The 19,372-nt window shown below is 44.6% G+C and overlaps 1 protein-coding gene across 1 annotated transcript in view; it reads right to left on the bottom strand.

Moving 5' to 3' along the window:
• DDB1 (damage specific DNA binding protein 1) overlaps positions 1–19,372 on the bottom strand; it is a 67,109-nt gene that overhangs the window by 23,196 nt on the left and 24,541 nt on the right. Inside the window, exons 5-11 of the mRNA XM_068260951.1 lie at positions 15,939–16,036; positions 11,944–12,102; positions 11,764–11,847; positions 3,867–3,983; positions 3,682–3,784; positions 480–555; positions 27–135 (exon numbers count right to left, since the gene is read on the bottom strand). Of these exons, the coding sequence (XP_068117052.1) occupies positions 27–135; positions 480–555; positions 3,682–3,784; positions 3,867–3,983; positions 11,764–11,847; positions 11,944–12,102; positions 15,939–16,036 (746 nt within the window). The remainder of the gene's footprint in view (positions 1–26; positions 136–479; positions 556–3,681; positions 3,785–3,866; positions 3,984–11,763; positions 11,848–11,943; positions 12,103–15,938; positions 16,037–19,372) is intronic.

Genomic DNA, 19,372 nt, shown 5'->3' with positions numbered 1-19,372 from the left:
TCTATTTAGAATATCGATCCCCTTACTTGAATTAGCTGCTGATGAGCCACATTGCCACAGAAAAACGTTTGTTGGTCATCAACAAATCCAGCAAGGTCAGTTTCTTCTACCTCTTCTCCAGACAAGGTCAACACCCTACAAAAAGGTCACAATTAAGTCTTCCAGGAGTATGAGCCTTAAGGTCCGTACACACGCCGGACTTTAGGCAACGACGGGTCCGTCGTTGCCTCCCGCTGGGTGGGCGTGCCAGCGACAGTCCGGCGTGTGTACGCTCTGTCGTCAGACTGATATGGCTGTTTCTGAGCGATCCGCCCGGCGGATCGCTCAGAAACAGCCGTATCAGTCTGACGACAGAGCGTACACACGCCGGACTGTCGCTGGCACGCCCACCCAGCGGGAGGCAACGACGGACCCGTCGTTGCCTAAAGTCCGGCGTGTGTACGCTGCTTAATAGGCACAATTCTTGGTGAATAGCTTACCTGGTCTGTCCCACAAAAGATAAGACCAATGTATCATCTGTTTCACGATTGGCAGCAACTCTCAGAGGCCACAGACCTAATGCCAGAAAATTAGAGAAAAAAAGCGGACTGTTTATGACCATCATTAGAAAAGATAGATGGAACAGCAAAACCCTATACTTCAAATTTCTTAAACGGAACCTAAACCGAGAAGGATATGGAATTTTCCTTTTAAATTAATACCAGTTGCCTGACTCTTCTGCTGATCCTGTGTCTCTAATACTTTTAGCCACAGCCCCTCAACAAGCAGGCAGATAAGGTGCTCTGACTGAAGTCAGACTGGATTAGCTGCATGCTTGTTTCAGGTGTGTGATTCAGCCACTACTGCAGCCAAAGAGATTAGCAGGACTGTCAAGCAACTGGTATTGTTTAAAAGGAAGCATCCATATCCCTCTCAGTTTAGGTTCCCTTTAAAAGGTGATTATTTCATTACAGGACAAAGGGGGGTAAGAGGTGTCCAGAAGTGTAAAACACTGAGTTAAAAACAACTCAAATGAGAAAGGAGAAAAAAGGAGAGGAGGCTTACCTCAATAATGACAACTCCATATAGCAATGAAACTTGCTATGCACTGGCAACACATTTCATGGGTCTGCGGCCAGGCTTTCTGCCCTTCTACATATTGGCACATTTACTGGCCTCATGAAGCAGTTTACACTGCGAAACACGATGCCCTAAGTGCTGAATACATTTCCTATATTTTATACAAGCTCTGTGAACCACCTCCTTTAAGGTACCACAACTGGACTGATGAAGTGGGCTCACACCCACAAAATGCATTGCCAGTGCATAGCAAATGTCATTATTATATGAAGTTGTCATTATTGAGGTAAGTGACCACTTCTTTCTCATTTTAGTTGTTTTTAACTCTTAACTTTTTTTTTTTTTTTTTTTTTTTTTAACACTTCTGGGCACCTCTTTCCCTCCATTTGTGGTTCTCACCCTCCTATGGAGAGGTGCTATTGGTCTTACCTGGCCTAGCCATATCCAGTACCAGTTGTTTATTCAGAATGACTGCATCTAGTGTATTCTGGACACCCGAGCGGAGTCGGGTTTGTGAATCTCCACCTGCATCAAGTGGTTGGTTCCTCCCTCTGCATTCTAACTTTGTGGATACCATTTTCCTTTTTCCACACATTTCTCTATTTGGTGACATACTGCTCTATTTTGGCTCCCGTTGGCTCTGTGCTTCCTTTTCAAGGTGTTAAGTCACCCTCTCTTCATGTCAATTGATCCTCCTGGCGGTTAATTTTTTCTGCCAATTAGGCAGAAATCCATTTTTTTAAAAAATTTTTTTGTTTTGTTTCATGTAAAGCTACCAGAGTGGTAGCTACATGAAACATCAGTAGAGGGCGCATGTGTCCCTCTAGTGCGATCGTCGCCGGCATCAATAGCAAACAGGGGAACGCGTATATAACGCGTTCCCCTGTTTGGCTTCTCCTGTCGCCATGGCGACGATCGGAATGACGTCATGGACGTCAGACGCCTCCGATCCAGCCCATAGCGCTGCCTGGAACTCATTGGTCCGGGCAGCGCAGGGCTCTGGCGGGGGCGGCCCTCTTCCGCCGCTGCGTGCGGGCGCGGCGATCGAGCTGTACGTGCGGGTAGCAAAGTGCTAGCTGCGCGTACAGCACTTTGAATGGGGCGAATCGCCCCACTAGAAGCAGAGATATCCTCCTGCGCGGCATAGCCCGAGCTCAGCTCGGGCTTTCCGGCAGGAAGGTAAAAGGAGAAAATTGCGCAAAAGGTGGATCAGCGCATCACCAGGCCGCCTCCGAATGGCCTACAATCAGAGGTGCGCTGAGCCCCCCCCAGAAACTGCAAACGCACCTTGAACCCAAACAGAAGCTCTGCATATACACCAAAATCAAGGCTGCTAAGTGGGAGCAGCTGACCAAAAATGAATTAATTTAGTACATAGCAAGGAAATGAACAGCGCTACTTAAAAACAGATACGTGCCTACCTGCAAGAGAGTGCAAGCCCCACTTGTGGGATAAAATACACACCTAGCATACACATAACCTGTCTACCACTGGAGGATGTTGGTTTCCTGTAACAGCTTGCATGCAACTTAAGTACTCGTCCCTCCCACTGCGGAGAAGTCATCCCCCTATAGGAGGGGACCTAACACTAACTAAATCCTAACCTATGCATATGCATAGCCTGCTACCAAGTAAAATCGAAAATTGCGCAAAAGGTGGATCAGCGCATGACCAGGCCGCCTCCGAATGGCCTACAATCAGAGGTGCGCTGAGCCCCCCCAGAAACTGCAAACGCACCTTGAACCCAAACAGAAGCTGAGCAAGTGGGGCTTGCACTCTCTTGCAGGTAGGCACTTTTGTTTTTAAGTAGCGCTGTTCATTTCTTTGCTATGTACTAATTAAAGGAGAATGACAATACTTGCGAACAGCTTTCCTTAGCTTAGCGCCTCAGAGGCGCTAAGCTAAGGAAAGCTGTTCGCAAGTATTGTTTTGTTTGCTCCGATCTATAGCCTGATGAAGTGGGTTGCACCCACGAAACGCGTTGCAAAACATTGGAGTTAGTAAATAAACGTTATTGTCGAAATCCCGACTTTCTCTTGTGTCCGCATCGGGGAGGTAAGTCCACCTATTGCCTCCCTGACTTTTAAACATTTTATTAATTTTTACACTTTTGGTGCCTCTGTAAAAATTGCTTACGACTTATTTGTCTATGTTTGCAATTTTACAATTTTTCGCCATAGTGCCCCTTTAAGTTAAATATATGGTAGGCCTTTCATTTCATGGTACACTTACTACAGAAATGCTTATGGCTGCTCAATGTCTTCAGGGTCCTTCTTGTTCCCCATTCTACCAAGTGTTTTGTCCATGGCGTTGAGGAAGTTCACTGGGCTGAGAACAAGTGTATTTTCCTTTGTGCACCATTGCTTCCTTTTACTGGGCATGCACGGTTTGGAACTCGTAAACGCCCCGCTATGCACTAACACAGGGGAGCCTCCCTACTAAGAGGATTCAACAGCCTGAATATTAAAGCACCAGAACAGGGAACAGGAGGGACTCTGAAACACGTAGCAGTAAGACTAATTTTCAATTTGCTTTAGGTACTTTTTAACTCAAGTCAATTAAAGTATTAAATATGGAACAGCACTTTTGACTGTGGTTCCTCTAGAAGACATCTCTTGTTACCTTTGATCCCTGGCAGATCAATGCTGGCATGTTCATGAATGCCGATGCCGTTTCTGATTATTCGAAGTGACCCTTCTTTGAAAGCCCCGGAGCAGGTGACAAGCTGTAAGAAAGAGATAGTGATTGCTAAATGCCCAAGCTCTGGCATTACTAGGAGGGCATGATTAATGAGCAGACCATCTCACCTGGCCTTGCCCCTGTCTCTCGAGATCCACTACACACATGTCCACAATTGGTCCCAGGTTAGTGAAGGTCTCCATTGCTACAACGTAGGAACCCTGCTCATTGCTGTCTGCAGTAAGCTGGAAAAAGAGCCACCAAGGTTAGCTTGAAGTAAATGTTAGAAAAGCAAACATAAAAATTAGAAATAGTCCCTAATACTATGCGATTTACAGAAGTGTATAAGCTAAACCAATAATAATGCAACAATAACGCTTTATGGATTGTACTTCTTATAAAGACTTGGGATTCTGATCGTGTCATTTTGTACAAACACTTTCCCATTACCAGCAGTATGTATAGCATATACAGGAGCATTGCAGCTGCTCCCTACTATTAGGTAAGCTGCTCCTGCATCACTTTCAAATGCTTTATCATCTCAGCATTACTCACATATGGGGGAGGAATTTGCATACAATGTGCAACAAGACAGTGCTCAGATCTCTTTCTGGCTGGAGGATTGAAATGGGTAGTGCGCCCAGGAGGATTTGCATATGCTTGTTGGATCCTGGAGAGGAGAGTTGCATACCGCTCCTCTGCATAGGTCTGGCTACATATATTAAAAATAAGGGGGTGGAGGGGGGGTTCAAGGGAAACATCCTCTGGCTACCTATACTTTTTTTTTTGGGAGGGGGGTGATATTGGGACACACACTCTCTGGCTACCTATACTTGGGGGGCTTGCGCTTTGGCTACCTGTACTGGCAGCCTGATTACTTTAGTATTTCTAAGTGTACAGCGGCAATGTAATGTACCGCCTTACGTACAGAACTACTGAAATAATCAGAATGCTAGGGAGGTTAAATCTGTTTCCAGTAATCCCCTGCATGATCAGCATTCACACTGGGAGGAGGAGAGGGATGCACTGTGACAACAGAATGCTGCACCGCAAACTGCTGTTGAATCCACAGGCAAGCTTAAAGTGAACCTAAAGTCACTTAAAAAAAACGAGATTAACTCACCTGGGGCTTCCCTCAGCCCCCTGCAGACGATCGGTGCCCTCGCAGCTCCGCTCCGATGTCCCAGGACCCGCCGGCGAGCACTTCCGGTTTGGCCGTCACCGGCCGACAGGGATGGGAACGCGAGTGATTGTTCGCGTTCCCAGCCTGTATATCGCCCCCTATGCTGCTATTGCGACCTCCTGGCCGCAATAGCAGCATAGGGGGCGATATACAGGCTGGGAACGCGAACAATCACTCGCGTTCCCATCCCTGTCGGCCGGTGACGGCCAAACCAGAAGTGCTCGCCGGCGGGTCCTGGGACATCGGAGCGGAGCTGCGAGGGCACCGATCGTCTGCAGGGGGCTGAGGGAAGCCCCAGGTGAGTTAATCTCGTTTTTTTTAAGTGACTTTAGGTTCACTTTAATTACGTGAGGCAAACACCGCTATATCCAAATAGTCAAACACAGAACAATAGAGTGTAGAATGTGTGTGGGTGAGCATAGAGCTGCATATGCTGCATTGTTCGATATTCTCATCGACTCTAGCACTAGCTGCGCATGCCAAGGAAAGCCAACCTCACCATTTATTTCCCCAACCCCAAAAGCATGGCTGGCTTGAGCAAATCAGGGAAGGGTAAATAGACAAAGGACAAGTTTACTGATTTTTTTTTAGTAGGCAGCTTTAGGAAAAACTGAAGAAAGGGAACACAAGTACCCATTTTAACCTCAGGCTCCAGTCCTGCTTTCAAAACCTCAAATAACTTGCTGCTGCAATAAAAGAAAAAGCAGGAATTATAGTTTTGTTACTGTTACATTTAAAATGCAATGTGGCCACCTGCAGGAAGAACAGGGTACTGCCCAGGTATGTGTTCTCTTTCTGATTTACAAAACGTAGAGAGGCTAAATGTGCCAATTCTCAAATCTATATTTGTATGCTAGGCAACAAACCAGGTGTTAAGGTATGTCGAACTCCAGTATTTAAGGGCCGAGGTCCTCGTGCATTTTTGGCACTGCTCAAATTAATTGATGGGATTGAATCAGGAGAGGTGTGGTTCATCATCCTAAACACTGGCATGGATCTGTCCCTTGAGGACTAGAGTTAAACACCTGTGTGTTATTTGTAAGGATGACAAAGTAAACCAGAGATCTAAAAACAGCAAGAAAAATTTAGTTAAAAACACTTAGCGCCTGTACACACTGCTGCACTTGTGCTGCGCTTTTCAAATCGCACGCACTTTTTAATCACAAGGTCTTTTGAAAAATAATGAAAATCGTGAAGACCTGTACACATTGGTGCGATGCGCTTTTTCTATTCTCATGAAGGCTTGCGATTTTAAAAGCGCAGCAGTGTGTACAGGCCCTTACGGCCCGTTTCCACTAGAGCGAATCTGCATAGTCAATGGGCCGGTTTCCATTTGTCAGGAAATCTGTGCGGTGAACTGTGCAGAAAAAATCTGCACAGCAAAGCCATCAGAATGTGCACACTGCAGGGCTAGTGTGCGATTGGCATGTAATGTATTTAATAGGAAATTCGCATGCGCTTTCGCTATGCGATTTTCCATGCGAATCGGCATACCTTTTCATGTAAAAACAATGTAAAAGCTCACAGGCACTGACATGGTCGCATACTTACAAAACTACACAAAAACACATGCGAATTTGCATTAAAATTTGCATACAAATTCGCAAAGAAATCGCACTGCACTTGTGGAGGCCCTAAAAACGAAAAAAAAAGAGAAGGCTTACCTCAATAAGAAAGTTTTATTAGCACAGGCAACGCGGTTTGTGGGTCTCAGTTTTTAACTTAGTTTTATTCATCCCTGGGTGCCTTTTATCCCTTTTGTACATAATTATGAGATATCTTTGTTTTTCATTTATCTGTAAGGTAAATTGTAGAGAGCCATTATCAACTGAGTGACTAGTTATGTGGATGATGGTGGTTTTGGAGAAGCTGCATCTTCTAAAGGTGCATACACACATCAGACTATAGTCTTTGGAAAATGAAAGCTCACAGGCCAATCTTACCACCCTTCATGTAGTATGAGAGCCATACTCTACACAGTCTTTTCTATGGAGCTGAACTCCACATCAGAAAAAAATCTTTGCAAGATGCTGCACACACAGATGCTGTACAGACACAAAAGATCAGTATCTGCTAAAGATCTGTTCCTGCCAAAGATCCATTCCTGCAAATTGCATTCATAGGCCTCAATTCACTAAACTTATCTCCTGTCTTTAATAACTCTTCTAGAGTTGTTACCATGGTGATAAGGCATGTAGTATTCAGGAAACATTTTACCTCAGGCAAGCCTAAAGTTAACTCTTCTGTCTTTAAATTAACTCTCCAATCCTTAAAATAACTCCAGAGTTAAAGACAGGCTGTTAATTAGCTGCGTGTGAAAATAACTACAAAGGAGGTAAATTAACTACAGGAGAGGTAACTTAAGGAATGGAGAGATAAGATAACTCTCTCACGTGTGGAGGTAAGTTTTCTCTTCCCTTATCTCCAGCATGATCTTAGTGAATTGAGGCCATGGTCTATGAGATCTGCAGATCATCATACACACATGATTTAACTGACATTAATCTGCAGATCAAGCAATCATTCACAGATCTGAAAATCCATCCTGGTGGATCTGATCTGCAGATGAATGTCAGTTAAATAATGTGTGTATGATGATCTGCAGATCTCATAGACTATCATTGCAATTTGCAGGAATGGATTTTTACCAGGAACAGATCTTTTGCAGATACTGATCTTCTGCGTCTGTACAGCATCTGTGTGTGCAGCATCTTGCAAAGATTTTTTTCTGATGGGGAGTTCAGCTCCATAGAAAAGACTGTGTAGAGTATGGCTCTCATACTACATGAAGGGTGGTAAGATTGGTCTGTGATCTTTCATTTTCCAAGGACTATAGTCTGATGTGTGTATGCACCTTTAGGGTAGGAACACACTAGGCAGAATTGCATATGCGTTTTCCATAGCACATAGTGGAAACCGCATATGTGATTCTGCCTAGTGTGTTCCTAGCCTAACAGTGTTCCCCAACCTTGTTCTCAGTGCCCACCAACAGTGCATGTTTTTGGAAATCCACAGAGGAACTTAATCAGCTCAGCTGAGACACAAATTACCCCACCTGTGAATGTTTGTGGTTTTCTGCAAAACGTGTACTGTTGGTGGGCCTTGAGGACAGGGTTGGGGATCTGTGTTATAACACATTGCAATAGACTTATAAAATAGCAAGAATCGCTACTTACCCGGGGCTTCCTCCAGCCCCATAAACACGTCAGAGTCCATCGCTGTCCTCCCACGGTCTTCAGTTCAGCCCTGGTAACTGGCTCAGTCGCGTCAGTCCGAGCCTACTGCGCATGCGTGGAAGACCCAGACTGGGCCAGTTACTGGGGCTGATCACGGCAGATTGGCAGACCGCGGGAGGATGGGCGAGGGACTCAGACATGTTTATTGGGCTGGAGGAACCCCCGGTTAAGTAGCGATTCTTGCTATTTTTAGATCTCTGGTACACTTTACTGCAATGTGTTAGAAGATGCATCTTCTCCAAAACCACCATCATCCACATAACTAGTCACTCAGTTGATAGAGGCTCTCTACAATTTAACTTACAGATAAATGAAATACAAAAACAAAGATGTCTCATAATTATGTACAAAAGGGATAAGAGGCAGCCAGGGATGAATAAAACTAAGTTAAAGTGAACCTTAAAGAGAACCCGAGGTGGGTTTGAAGAATATTATCTGCATACAGAGGCTGGATCTGCCTATACAGCCCAGCCTCTGTTGCTATCCCAAACCCCCCTAAGGTCTCCCTGCACTCTGCAATCCCTCATAAATCACAGCCATGCTGATGACAAACAGCTTGTCAGAGCTGGCTGTGTTTATCTCTATAGTGTCAGTCAGTCTGCTGCTCTCCCCGCCTCCTGCAGAACTCCAGTCCCCGCCTGCATCCCTTCCCTCCCTGCTGATTGGAAGGAAGGGACGGGGGCAGGGACCGGAGCTATGCAGGAGGCGGGGGAGCAGCGGAGACTGACACTACAGATGTAAACAGAGCCTCACAGCATGGCTGTGATTTATAAGGGATTGCAGAGTGCAGGGGGACCTTAGTGGGGTTTGGGATAGCAACAGAGGCTGGGCTGTATAGGCAGATCCAGCCTCTGTATGCAGATAACATTCTTTAAACACACCTCGGGTTCTCTAAGCCAGAAAAAGAGAGTTTTACTCACCTGGGGCTTCTACCAGCCCCATGCAGGAGTCCTGTGCCCTCGCAGCCACTCACTAATCCTCTGGTCCCCCGCTGCCAGCTAGTTTCGTTTTTGCCGACAGGTTCATCAGGACTGGCCACGCGTATCTTTTTCCGCATTCCCGACTGTAATTAGCGCTATTGCGGCCCGCAACGCGTACAAAATTACGCGTTGCCGCATATCTACGCGTAGGTAATGCGGCAACGCGTATCTTTGTACGCGTTGTGGTCCGAAATAGCGCTAATTACAGTCGGGAATGCGGAAAAAGATACGCGTGGCCAGTCCTGACGGACCGGTCGGCAAAAACGCAACTAGCTGGCAGCGGGGGACGAGAGGATTAGTGAGTGGCTGCGAGGGCACAGGACTGCTGCAGGGGGCTTGTAGAAGCCCCAGGTGAGTAAAACTTTTTTTTCTGGCTTAAGGTTCACTTTAAAGAGAATCCGAGGCGGGGTTCTGGGGATGAAATCCCCATACAGAGGCTGGGTCTGTCTATAGAGCCCAGCCTCTGTTGCTATATAGATCGCTCCTAAGCCTCCCCCTGCGCTCTGTAATCCCTCCATAACTCACAGCCGTTTTACCTCTCCTCTGTCAGTCTCGGCTGCTCCCCCGCCTCCTGCATCGCTCCGGTCCCGCCCGCGTCCCTTCCCTCCAATCAGCGGCGAGGGAAGGGACGTGAGCGGGGACCGGAGCGATGCAGGAGGCGGCAAGACTGACAGAGGAGAGGTAAACACAGCCCGCTCTGACAAGCTGCGTATTAGCAGCGCGGCTGTGAGTTATGGGGGGATTACAGGGTGCAGGGGGGGCTTAGGGGCGATCTATATAGCAACAGAGGCTGGGCTCTACAGACAGCCCCAGCCTCGGTATGGGGATTTTATTCACAGAACCCCGCCTCGTGTCCTCTTTAAAAACGGAGACCCACAAACCGCGTTGCCTGTGCTAATAAAACGTTATTGTCTTAGGAGACTTATTGAGGTGAGCCTCCTCCTTTTTTTGCTTAAAATGTTTTTAACTTAGTTTTACTAAGGGGTATACCTGGCCCCACATGGTTTATACCATTGTGTAGGCAAGTGTCCTTTTTCACCAAGAGAGCAACCGCATCCAGTCCTGGGTTGGACACACTGAATGGAGTCATGTCATACAGCTCCACCTGCTTCAAGTGGTGAGTTGCCCCTTATGTAACCCACCTTTTTGAGTAACCAATTGTTATACTACCTATTATTCTTCACTTTCATTACATATTGCGCTATTTGGGCTTTAGTTCTCTCTGTGCTTTCTTTTTAATTTGTCCAGGCACCCAACATTTTGGGGGACTTTTCAAGATGGGTGGTGATCATGACGGCCATTTTGAAGTCTGCCATTTTGAATCCAACTTTTGTTTTTTCAATAGGAAGAGGGTCATGTGACATCAAACTTATTGGGAATTTCACAAGAAAAACAATGGTGTGCTTGGTTTTAAACGTAACTTTATTCTTTCATGATTTATTTACAAGTTTCTGACTACTTATAAAATGTGTTCAATGTGCTGCCCATTGAGTTGGATTGTCAATGCAACCCTCTTTTCCCACTCTTCACACACTGATAGCAACACTGCAGGAGAAATGCTAGCACAGGCTTCCAGTATTTGTAGTTTCAGGTGCTGCACATCTCGTATCTTCACAGCATAGACAATTGCCTTCAGATGACCCAAAAGATAAAAGTCTAAGGGGGTCAGATCGGGAGACCTTGGGGGCCATTCAACTAACCCACAACGACCAATCCACTTTCCAGGAAACTGTTCATCTAGTAATGCTCTGACCTGACACCCATAATGTGGTGGTGCACCATCTTGCTGGAAAAACTCAGGGAACGTGCCATCTTCAGTGCATAAAGAGGGAAACACATGATCATGTTGCAAGACTTAGACTTTTAGACTTATCTTTGGCGTCATCTGAAGGCAATTGTCTATGCTGTGAAGATACAAGATGTGCAGCACCTGAAACTACGGATACTGGAATCCCGTGCTAGCATTTCTCCTGCGGTGTTGCGATGAGTGTGTGAAGAGTGGGAGAAGAGGGTTACATTGACAATCCAACACAATGGGCAGCACATTGAACACATTTTATATGTGGTCAGAAACTTGTAAAAAACTCATGAAAGAATAAAAATACGTTAAAACCAAGCACGCCATTGCTTTTCTTGTGAAATTCCCAATAAGTTTGATGTGTCACATGACCCTCTTCCTATTGAAAAAACAAAAGTTGGATTCAAAATGGCTGACCTTAAAATTGCCACCATGGTCACCATCCATCTTGAAAAGTTTCCCCCCTAACATATAATAATGTGCCACAAACAAGAAGTTAATACCACCAACCATTCCCATTTTATTAAGGTGTATCCATATAAATGGCCCACCCTGTAGACTGTTTCCATACGATCAATGCAGAAAGAAAGAAAAGGAAAGAAAGAAAATGTGCAAACAAAGTCAAAACTTTCTTCATACATAAATGGCCAAGAAGCCCATAAAGCTGGAAACTACAGCACTGAGACATGGAACATTTGTATTATCAAGAGGTGTCAATAAGAAGTTATTCAAAAGGAGGAAACAGGGTTGATCTCGCTTTCAGATCAAAACACTCACAGACACCAATGAACTGATGCTACACATAAGAAATCCAAAATATGCAAGTACCTTAACTAGCTGGGAGTCTCCAAGCCGAGAGCCTACAAAGACTACTCCATTATCTAGGTAAGTGAGACATTCAGCGATAGAGGTCTGCAAAAGGATCAACATAATGTAGTCACAACTCAGCATAATGCAAGTAACACAAGTACTGCAACAACCAGTAAGAAGACCTCCCGACACTCTCACCTCTCCCAGAAGCTCTACACGGAGGTCTTTCAGAGTGACACTTCCATCCATCTGTTCCTCTTTCTCCAGCAGCAACATGAACAGCCGTCCTTCCATGTCTCCAAGAAGATAGCGTGATCCATTCACATCAACACGATTATGACATACAATTGTACTTTGCTGAAAGAGAGATGGCAGTAAGGTAGCCATTTCGTAAACACACTCAGTCAAGCTACCTTCTTTTTTTTTTTTTGATCACTTAAAGAGGTGCTGTCAGCCATACTATCTCAGAAAAAACCCACATATATAAGTAGATAAATAAGGTACTTGCTCTACTTACATATGTATTGCACTGTCCACGTTTTGATTTTAGTGATTTTTCTACAGTAAAAAAAAAAGAAAAAAAATCCTTCTTAGCATTTCCCATTTTAAGTGTGGCTATTTTGAAGCCAATTATGATGTAATTCCCTACCTTAGTCTCCTCTGCCTGATTTGCCCGCCCTTCACTATAGAAAGTGCATGGTTTCAGCATGAGAAATATTGGCCAATCAGAGGTGTGGGAGGGGAAAACAGGAGGGAAAAAGGCTTCAGCCAATCAGTCTGCATTAGTTAAGTCTGAGGGGAAGTACAGAAGCAAAAACAGACAATCCAGCATGCCCTGCAACTTCCTTTTTGTGTACCAAATTGTGTGTGTACCAAATAAGAGTCCGGTAAACTGGGGAATGATCATTTATCAACAAGAAAAGTAATAGTGATTTTAACTTTTGGATTGCCTGATTAGCATCCTTATTACTTGTTTACCAGATAAAAATAAAGAATTGATTTTTGATTTTATGTCCGAGAGTTACTCTTTAAGTATCCCTTTAAGCAATATATGAGTTTGTTGCTGTTGCTAAATTCATGTCAATGGAGCACATACTAATTTAAAGGACATCCGAGCTGAAAAAGAAATGTTAAGCTTTACTTACCCAAGGCTTCTTCCAGCCCATAATAGTCTATATGGTCTCTCGCTGCAGTTCTGCTGCTCTCCTGTGTGCCGCTAGCACCACCAAAAATGATCTCAAACCACAGCTGTGGTCACAGGCTCCTACGCATGAAGCCTCTCTCAATCACACGCCCATGGTCAGAAGCATTCTGTGCTTGTGCAGTTTAAGTCTTTGTGAACTGCACAAGCACAGAACGCTGCTGGCCATGGGAGCGTGAGCAAGAGGCACGTGGACGCACCAGCACAGAAACCAAAGACCACGGCTGTGATTGGTGATCTTTCAGAGAGGCTAGAGGCACACTGGGGGCAGCAGAACTGCAGTGAGGTACCGCATAGACTACTAAGGGTTGGAAGAATCAGAATCAGTTTTATTCGCCAAGTGCGACGGAAGTCGTACTCGGAATTGTTTGTGGTTCACATGGCATAGACAAGTACAAAGACAGGCAAACAGATACGCTAGACAGATGTGCAAAAGTACATAGACATTAAAAATTACTAGCAGCTCAACAGTATAAGCAAGTCTGTGAGGCTCATGTAGAGTTTTTTTTTTTTAAAGAAGTATCAAGAGCATCAAAAAGCTGGCTGCATCGCCTTATTGTCCCGTGTGGTGTGAGCAGCAGAGAGGTTGCTTGGCCTCAAGTGAGTACTTCCCTAGTTAAGCATCTAGGGGGAAGAAGGAGTTCCTGCGCCGGGTGGTTTTGGATGGGATAGTTCTATAGCGGCGACCCGACGGGAGAAGATCAAAGTAGTGACTGCCAGGGTGGGAGGGGTCGAGAGAGATCCTGGTGGCCCTTGTCTTCATTCTAGCAGCGTGGAGGAGATCAAGAGGTGGCAGCGGAGATTCGATTATCCGCTCCGCATCGGTAATGACTCTATGCAGCTTGTACCTGTCACTGGCCGTCGCGCTGGCATACCAGACAATGACTGGATGGACTCAATGGTTGCAGTGTAGAAGCTGGTCAGCAGCTCCTGCGGCATGCCAAATTTTTTCAGTTGACGCAGGAAGAACAACCTCTGCTGTGATTTATTTTGGATTTTGGTGGCGTTCTGCCCCCATTTCAGGTCATTGGAGAGGGTTGTGCCAAAGAAGCGCACAGATGGTACCTTAGAGACCTCGGTATCACCTATGAGGACTGATTGGAGGGGAGGTGGGTGCCTCCTAAAATCAACAGTCAGTTCAACAGTCTTTGCTGCGTTGAGTACTAGGTTGTTATCCTTGCACCAATTAAGAAGCCCCAGGTAAGTAAAGCTTAATGTTTTCTTTTCAGCTCGGATCTCTTTTAAGTACTGTATGAGTTTCTTGCTGTTGCTAAATAGGGCATAAAGCCTCCCCGCTTCGTTGCATAAAGCCAGAAAAAAAAGCTTTGATTGCTCTTGTACAATTCATTTAAGCATTGGATAAGTTTGTTGCTGTTGCAAAGGTGATAAATTCATGCCAATGGAACACATGTAGCCTCTCCACTGTGTTGAATAGTACCAGAAAAAAACAGCTTTGTTTGCTATAACCATACCAAAATATCAAGCAAAGTGGTTTAGCGGCCAGCACTCTCACTTTCCAACACTTTGGTCCCAGGTTTGAAACCAGACCAGGTCACTATCTGCATAGAGTTTGTATATTCTCCCTGTGTTTGTGTGGGTTTTCTCGGTTTTCCTCCGAAATCCCAAAAAGATACTGGTAAATTTATTGGTTCCTCTCAAGTTGGCCTTTGATTGTTAATGGCAGTAGACAATGACTATAGTAAGGATTAGAATGTGAGCTCCTCTAAGGTAAACAACTACAGGCTCTGTAAAGTGCTGTGGAAGAGGTCAGCGCTATATAAATACATAACTATAATAATCCAGTGGTTCCTCTCTATCACACTAGAATACCATGTAGATAGAATCATGCAAGAACTCTACTGCTTATTCCTCTAACGTCAGAATATCTATCCTGACATTCTGGAAGCGGAATCTGGTTGACTTGATGAGGGAGGTATATTTTATTAAAAGGGCAGAAGGACTCGTCATCTCCCTTTACAATCATAATAAAAGGGTTGCCAAGACTGACTTGAATCCAGTTAAGCTGTCATTTTAAAATCAGTTTCAATGTAGGTCGACTGCAGGAGAAATACAATTAGCTTCCTGTTTCCAGGTATACAAGAATGTTTTACTTCAGATTGAAGGACACATAGTCCCCCCCAAAAATACCTATTGGTAGCAAAAATGAATACATCTGTTACCTTTCTCAAGGATTTTTAGTAAAAAAAACAAAAACAAAAGGAGGGGAGGGGGAACGAAAAAAAAATGTTAATATTGCTTTTCAAAATATGATAAGCTTCTAGCAAATATTTGATTAGTTGACCACAAATACGCATTAAAGAAAATCTGTAATGAAAAAACCTCCCCTGGGGGTACTCACCTCGGGTGGGGGAAGCCTCCAGATCCTATTGAGGCTTCCCCCGTCCTCCTCGGTCCCATGGCGGCAGCGATGTAAATATTTACCTCTCGGGCTCCAGCGCAGAATCCACTCTTCCCACGGAGATAGGCGAAAATAGTCGATCTCCGTCGGGCCGCTCTACTGCGCAGGTGCAAGTCTCCTGCGCAGTAGAGCGGACCCGACGGAGATTGGCTATTTTCGCCTATCTCCGTAAGAAGAGCCGCAACAGCGCCCCCACTGGAGCCTGGAAAGGTAAACATTGCACAAGCTGTCGGATTTGTTGCCTGTGCATTCCGGGGGCTGCAGTGAGACAGGGACACAGGAGGACGGGGGAAGCCTCGATAGGGTCCAGAGGCTTCCCCCTACTGGAGTGAGTACCCCCCAAGGGAACTTTTTTCAGTACAGGTTTTCTTTAAGCCAATGTAGGGTAATTATTAACACTTCTACATTACTGATTTTATTATTTACAAAATAAACATGCCCAAACCTCATAACACAATCCTAAACCTTGTCTCACTAGCTACCAAGAAAATTAGACCTGCGGGAACTAAGTGGCAAGTCCACAACCTTCACTGACCACTGCTGGGTCAATACTTTTATTAGGAACATACTCACCTTAATAATGGGAGGAGCTATAGCGAGATATTTCTCTCCATTGTGGTACGTTATAGATTCCTGTCCTATGATAATGGCTCCTCCAAAAGGCTCTGGAACTAATTTACAAACATAAAAAGTAAATCCATTAATGTAATTAATATTCTGTTACAATATGGAAAAAAAAAATAGTGTCCACATCTGTAATGTTATGCCTTGTGTGCTTCACTCATTTAAAAAATATATATTAAAAAAAAAAATAATTTGCAATTATCTCTATGCCCAACTTTTACATGAAATAGACCCTGAAGAGAAATCGGAAAAAAAAATACTGCATTTTTTGGAATACAAGACGCACTTTTTCTTCCCCAAAACTGCGGGGAAAGGTGGGAGGGTCTTACATTCAGAAAATACAGTAACTAGTGGTGAAGGGAAGCATTCCATCCAGTGCCATGCTCCTCTCCCCCTCACTCTGGTCCTGCTTCACTGTGCACTTCTCTCTTCACTGTAGCTATCCCGGTATACTGCAGCCACCTACAGAAATACAGCTTCCGGTCCTCCTTGTACTTTTACATTAGGGATTCCCCCATACAGCGTGACCCTAGCGGCATGTCATACATGACCCAGACGCATGTGTACTGCTAGGGTCACGCTGTATGGGGAAGCCCTAATGCGGCAGTACGAGGAGGCTCGGAGCCGATTTAAGGCAGGTGGCCTCAGCGTACCACGGCAGCTACAGTGAAGAGGAGAGTGTAATTAACCACTTCACATTCATTCGTTTTCACTTTATGCATCTGAGCAATTTTCACCTCCCATTCATTAGCCTATAACTTTATCATTACTTATCACAATGAACTGATCTATATCTTGTTTTTTCCGCCACCAATTAGGCTTTCTTTGGGGGGTACATTTTGCTAAGAGCCACTTTACTGTAAATGCATTTTAACAGGAAGAATAAGAAAAAAAAACGGAAAAAATTCATTATTTCTCAGTTTCCGGCCATTATAGTTTTAAAATAATACATGCCTCCATAATTAAAACCCACGTATTGCATTTGTCTATTTGTCCCGGTTATTACAACGTTTAAATTATGTCCCTATGGCGATATTATTTTATTTGGAAATAAAAGTGCATTTTTTTTCCGTTTTGCATCCATCCCTATTTACAAGCTTATAATTAAAAAAAAAATAGAAATATTTCATCTTTACATTGATAAAAAGTTTAGACACTTAGGTAAATATTTACGTGGTTTTTTTTTTATTGTAATTTGTTTTTTTTTTTTTTTTATTTTCATGTGGGTATTTTTTGGAGGGTGGGATTTAAATTGTCATTTTTAAATGTAAATATACGATTATTTTTATATTTTGTAACATTTAGGTGTAGTTTTACTTTTTGGCCACAAAATGGCAGCCACGAGTTTGTTTACGTGACGTCACTCTAAGCGTAACGTACGCTTAGAGGGACGCTAGAGCCAGAAAAAGCGAAGCTTCCGAGAGAAGCTGTCGCTTTTTCTGCGGGGAAGAAGAGTCAGTGATTGGGCACCATAGCCAGATTCACTGATTGCCTGGCTAACAAACCGCGGGTCGGGAGCTCGCGTGCACGCGCGCGATCGGCCGCGGGAGCGCACATGGCCTCCTGGACGTAACTTTTCTGTCCAGGAAGGTTAATTGGTTAAGCAGGACGAGAGGGGGAGAGGAGTGTTCTTTAACAATTTAATTTCAGGGGCTCAAAAATCATTGGACAATTAAATAACTGGAAAAAAATGTGTCACTTCTAATACTTGGTTGACCTTCACTGGTAATGACAGCATGAAGTCTTGAACATCACCAGATGCTGGGTTTCCTCCTTTTTTAATGCTCTGCAAGGCCTAACTGCTGCAACAGATTTCAGTTGCTGTTTGTGGACCTTTAAAACAAAAGTCTTCAACAAGGGAAATGCATGCTCAATTGCGTTAAGATCAGATGACTGATCTGGCCATCCAAGAATTTTCCACTTCTTTGCTTTAATAAACTCCTTGGTCGCTTTGGCTGTTTGTTTTGGGTCATTGTCCATTTGTATCATTAAACACCACCCAATCAATTTGACAGAATATAGCTGGATTTGAGCATACAGTACATTTCTGAACACGTCATAATTAATTCAGCTGCTTCTGTCCTGTGTCATATCATCAAAGTTGTTTCTGTCCAAATATTTATGGATCTAACTGTACTAACCTATGTAGTGGGAAGGCTCTGGATTACATTTTTCCCGGTCCCCTCATCTCCTCGCTCTATCGCTTTCCCTCCATCAAAGATATTCATCCTTCACATTGAGTAACTCTTTGGGACTGCTTGTGCAGGCTTTGGAAGTACTCACGCCCCTGAGTACTTCCAAAGACGAGTAGATCTGTAGTGCTGTAGTGCGCACATGCGAGTCCAGACTCACTCATGAGCAGTACAGATGCACCTATCATCGGATTCCCTAAGGGGCACAAGTGCTTCTGATACTTGGTAAGCAGTCCCAAATAAGTGAATTTTTTAAACAGAGGAACAATGGTGAAACAAGGACAGAGAGAGAGAGGACCAGGAAGGCTATATGCCGCAGTGTTCCCCAATCCTATCCTCAAGGCCCACCAATGGGGCATGTTTTATGGAAATTCAGAGAGGTGGTTAATCAGCACTAAAGCAATAATTACCTCACCTGTGAATTCTTGTGGTTTCCTGCAAAACATGCACAGTTGGTGGGCCTTGAGGACAGGGTTGGGGAACTCTGCTTTATGGGATCTAGCGCCTTTCCTCTTCTTAAAGAGACTCTATATTTTCTTAACAAAACCCTGGGGTGTACTTACCTCGGGAGGGGAAAGCCTCAGTGTACCAATGAGGCTTCCCCCATCCCTGTAGCTGCAGGGAATCCATCCTCGCTCCCTTGAATTACCCCCCCCCCCCCCAACAATGCTCGATTTATTTACCTCTCCAGGATCCAGCGCGGGCACAGTAGAGGTTCTTCGTTCAGGCTAGGCGGAAATAGCCAAGCCCGATCGTATCCATTCTATTTCGCAGGTGCAAAAGGACTTGCACCTGCGCAGTAAAGTGGATCGATCGGGTTCGGCTATTTCCACCTTAAACCGAGGGAAAAGTGGCTAGTGTGCCTACGCAGGATGGTGGAAGGTAAACATTTTCATCGCCGCACTTCAGAGGGGCTGCAGCAGGATATTTCCAGGACACCGGAGAACAGTAGGAAGCCTCATTAGGATCCAGAGGCTTCCCCTCCCGGGGTAAGTACCCCTAGGGGATGTTTTTCTTAATACAGAGTCTCTTTAAAAAGGGAACCCAAAGTCTAGTAAAAAAACGTTTTACTTACCTGGGGTTTTTTACCAGTCCCCTGCAGTAGCCCTGTGCCTACGCCAGTACTCACGATCCTCTGGTTCCCCGACACAGCTAAGTTTTATTTCCCCTAATTGGCCAGTTGATGGCCAC

The sequence above is a fragment of the Hyperolius riggenbachi genome, chromosome 11 (assembly GCF_040937935.1).
Source record: "Hyperolius riggenbachi isolate aHypRig1 chromosome 11, aHypRig1.pri, whole genome shotgun sequence".
NCBI lineage: Eukaryota > Metazoa > Chordata > Amphibia > Anura > Hyperoliidae > Hyperolius > Hyperolius riggenbachi.
The sequence above is the reverse complement of the archived record's forward strand: the minus strand, read 5'-3'. Positions and strand labels throughout refer to the sequence as shown.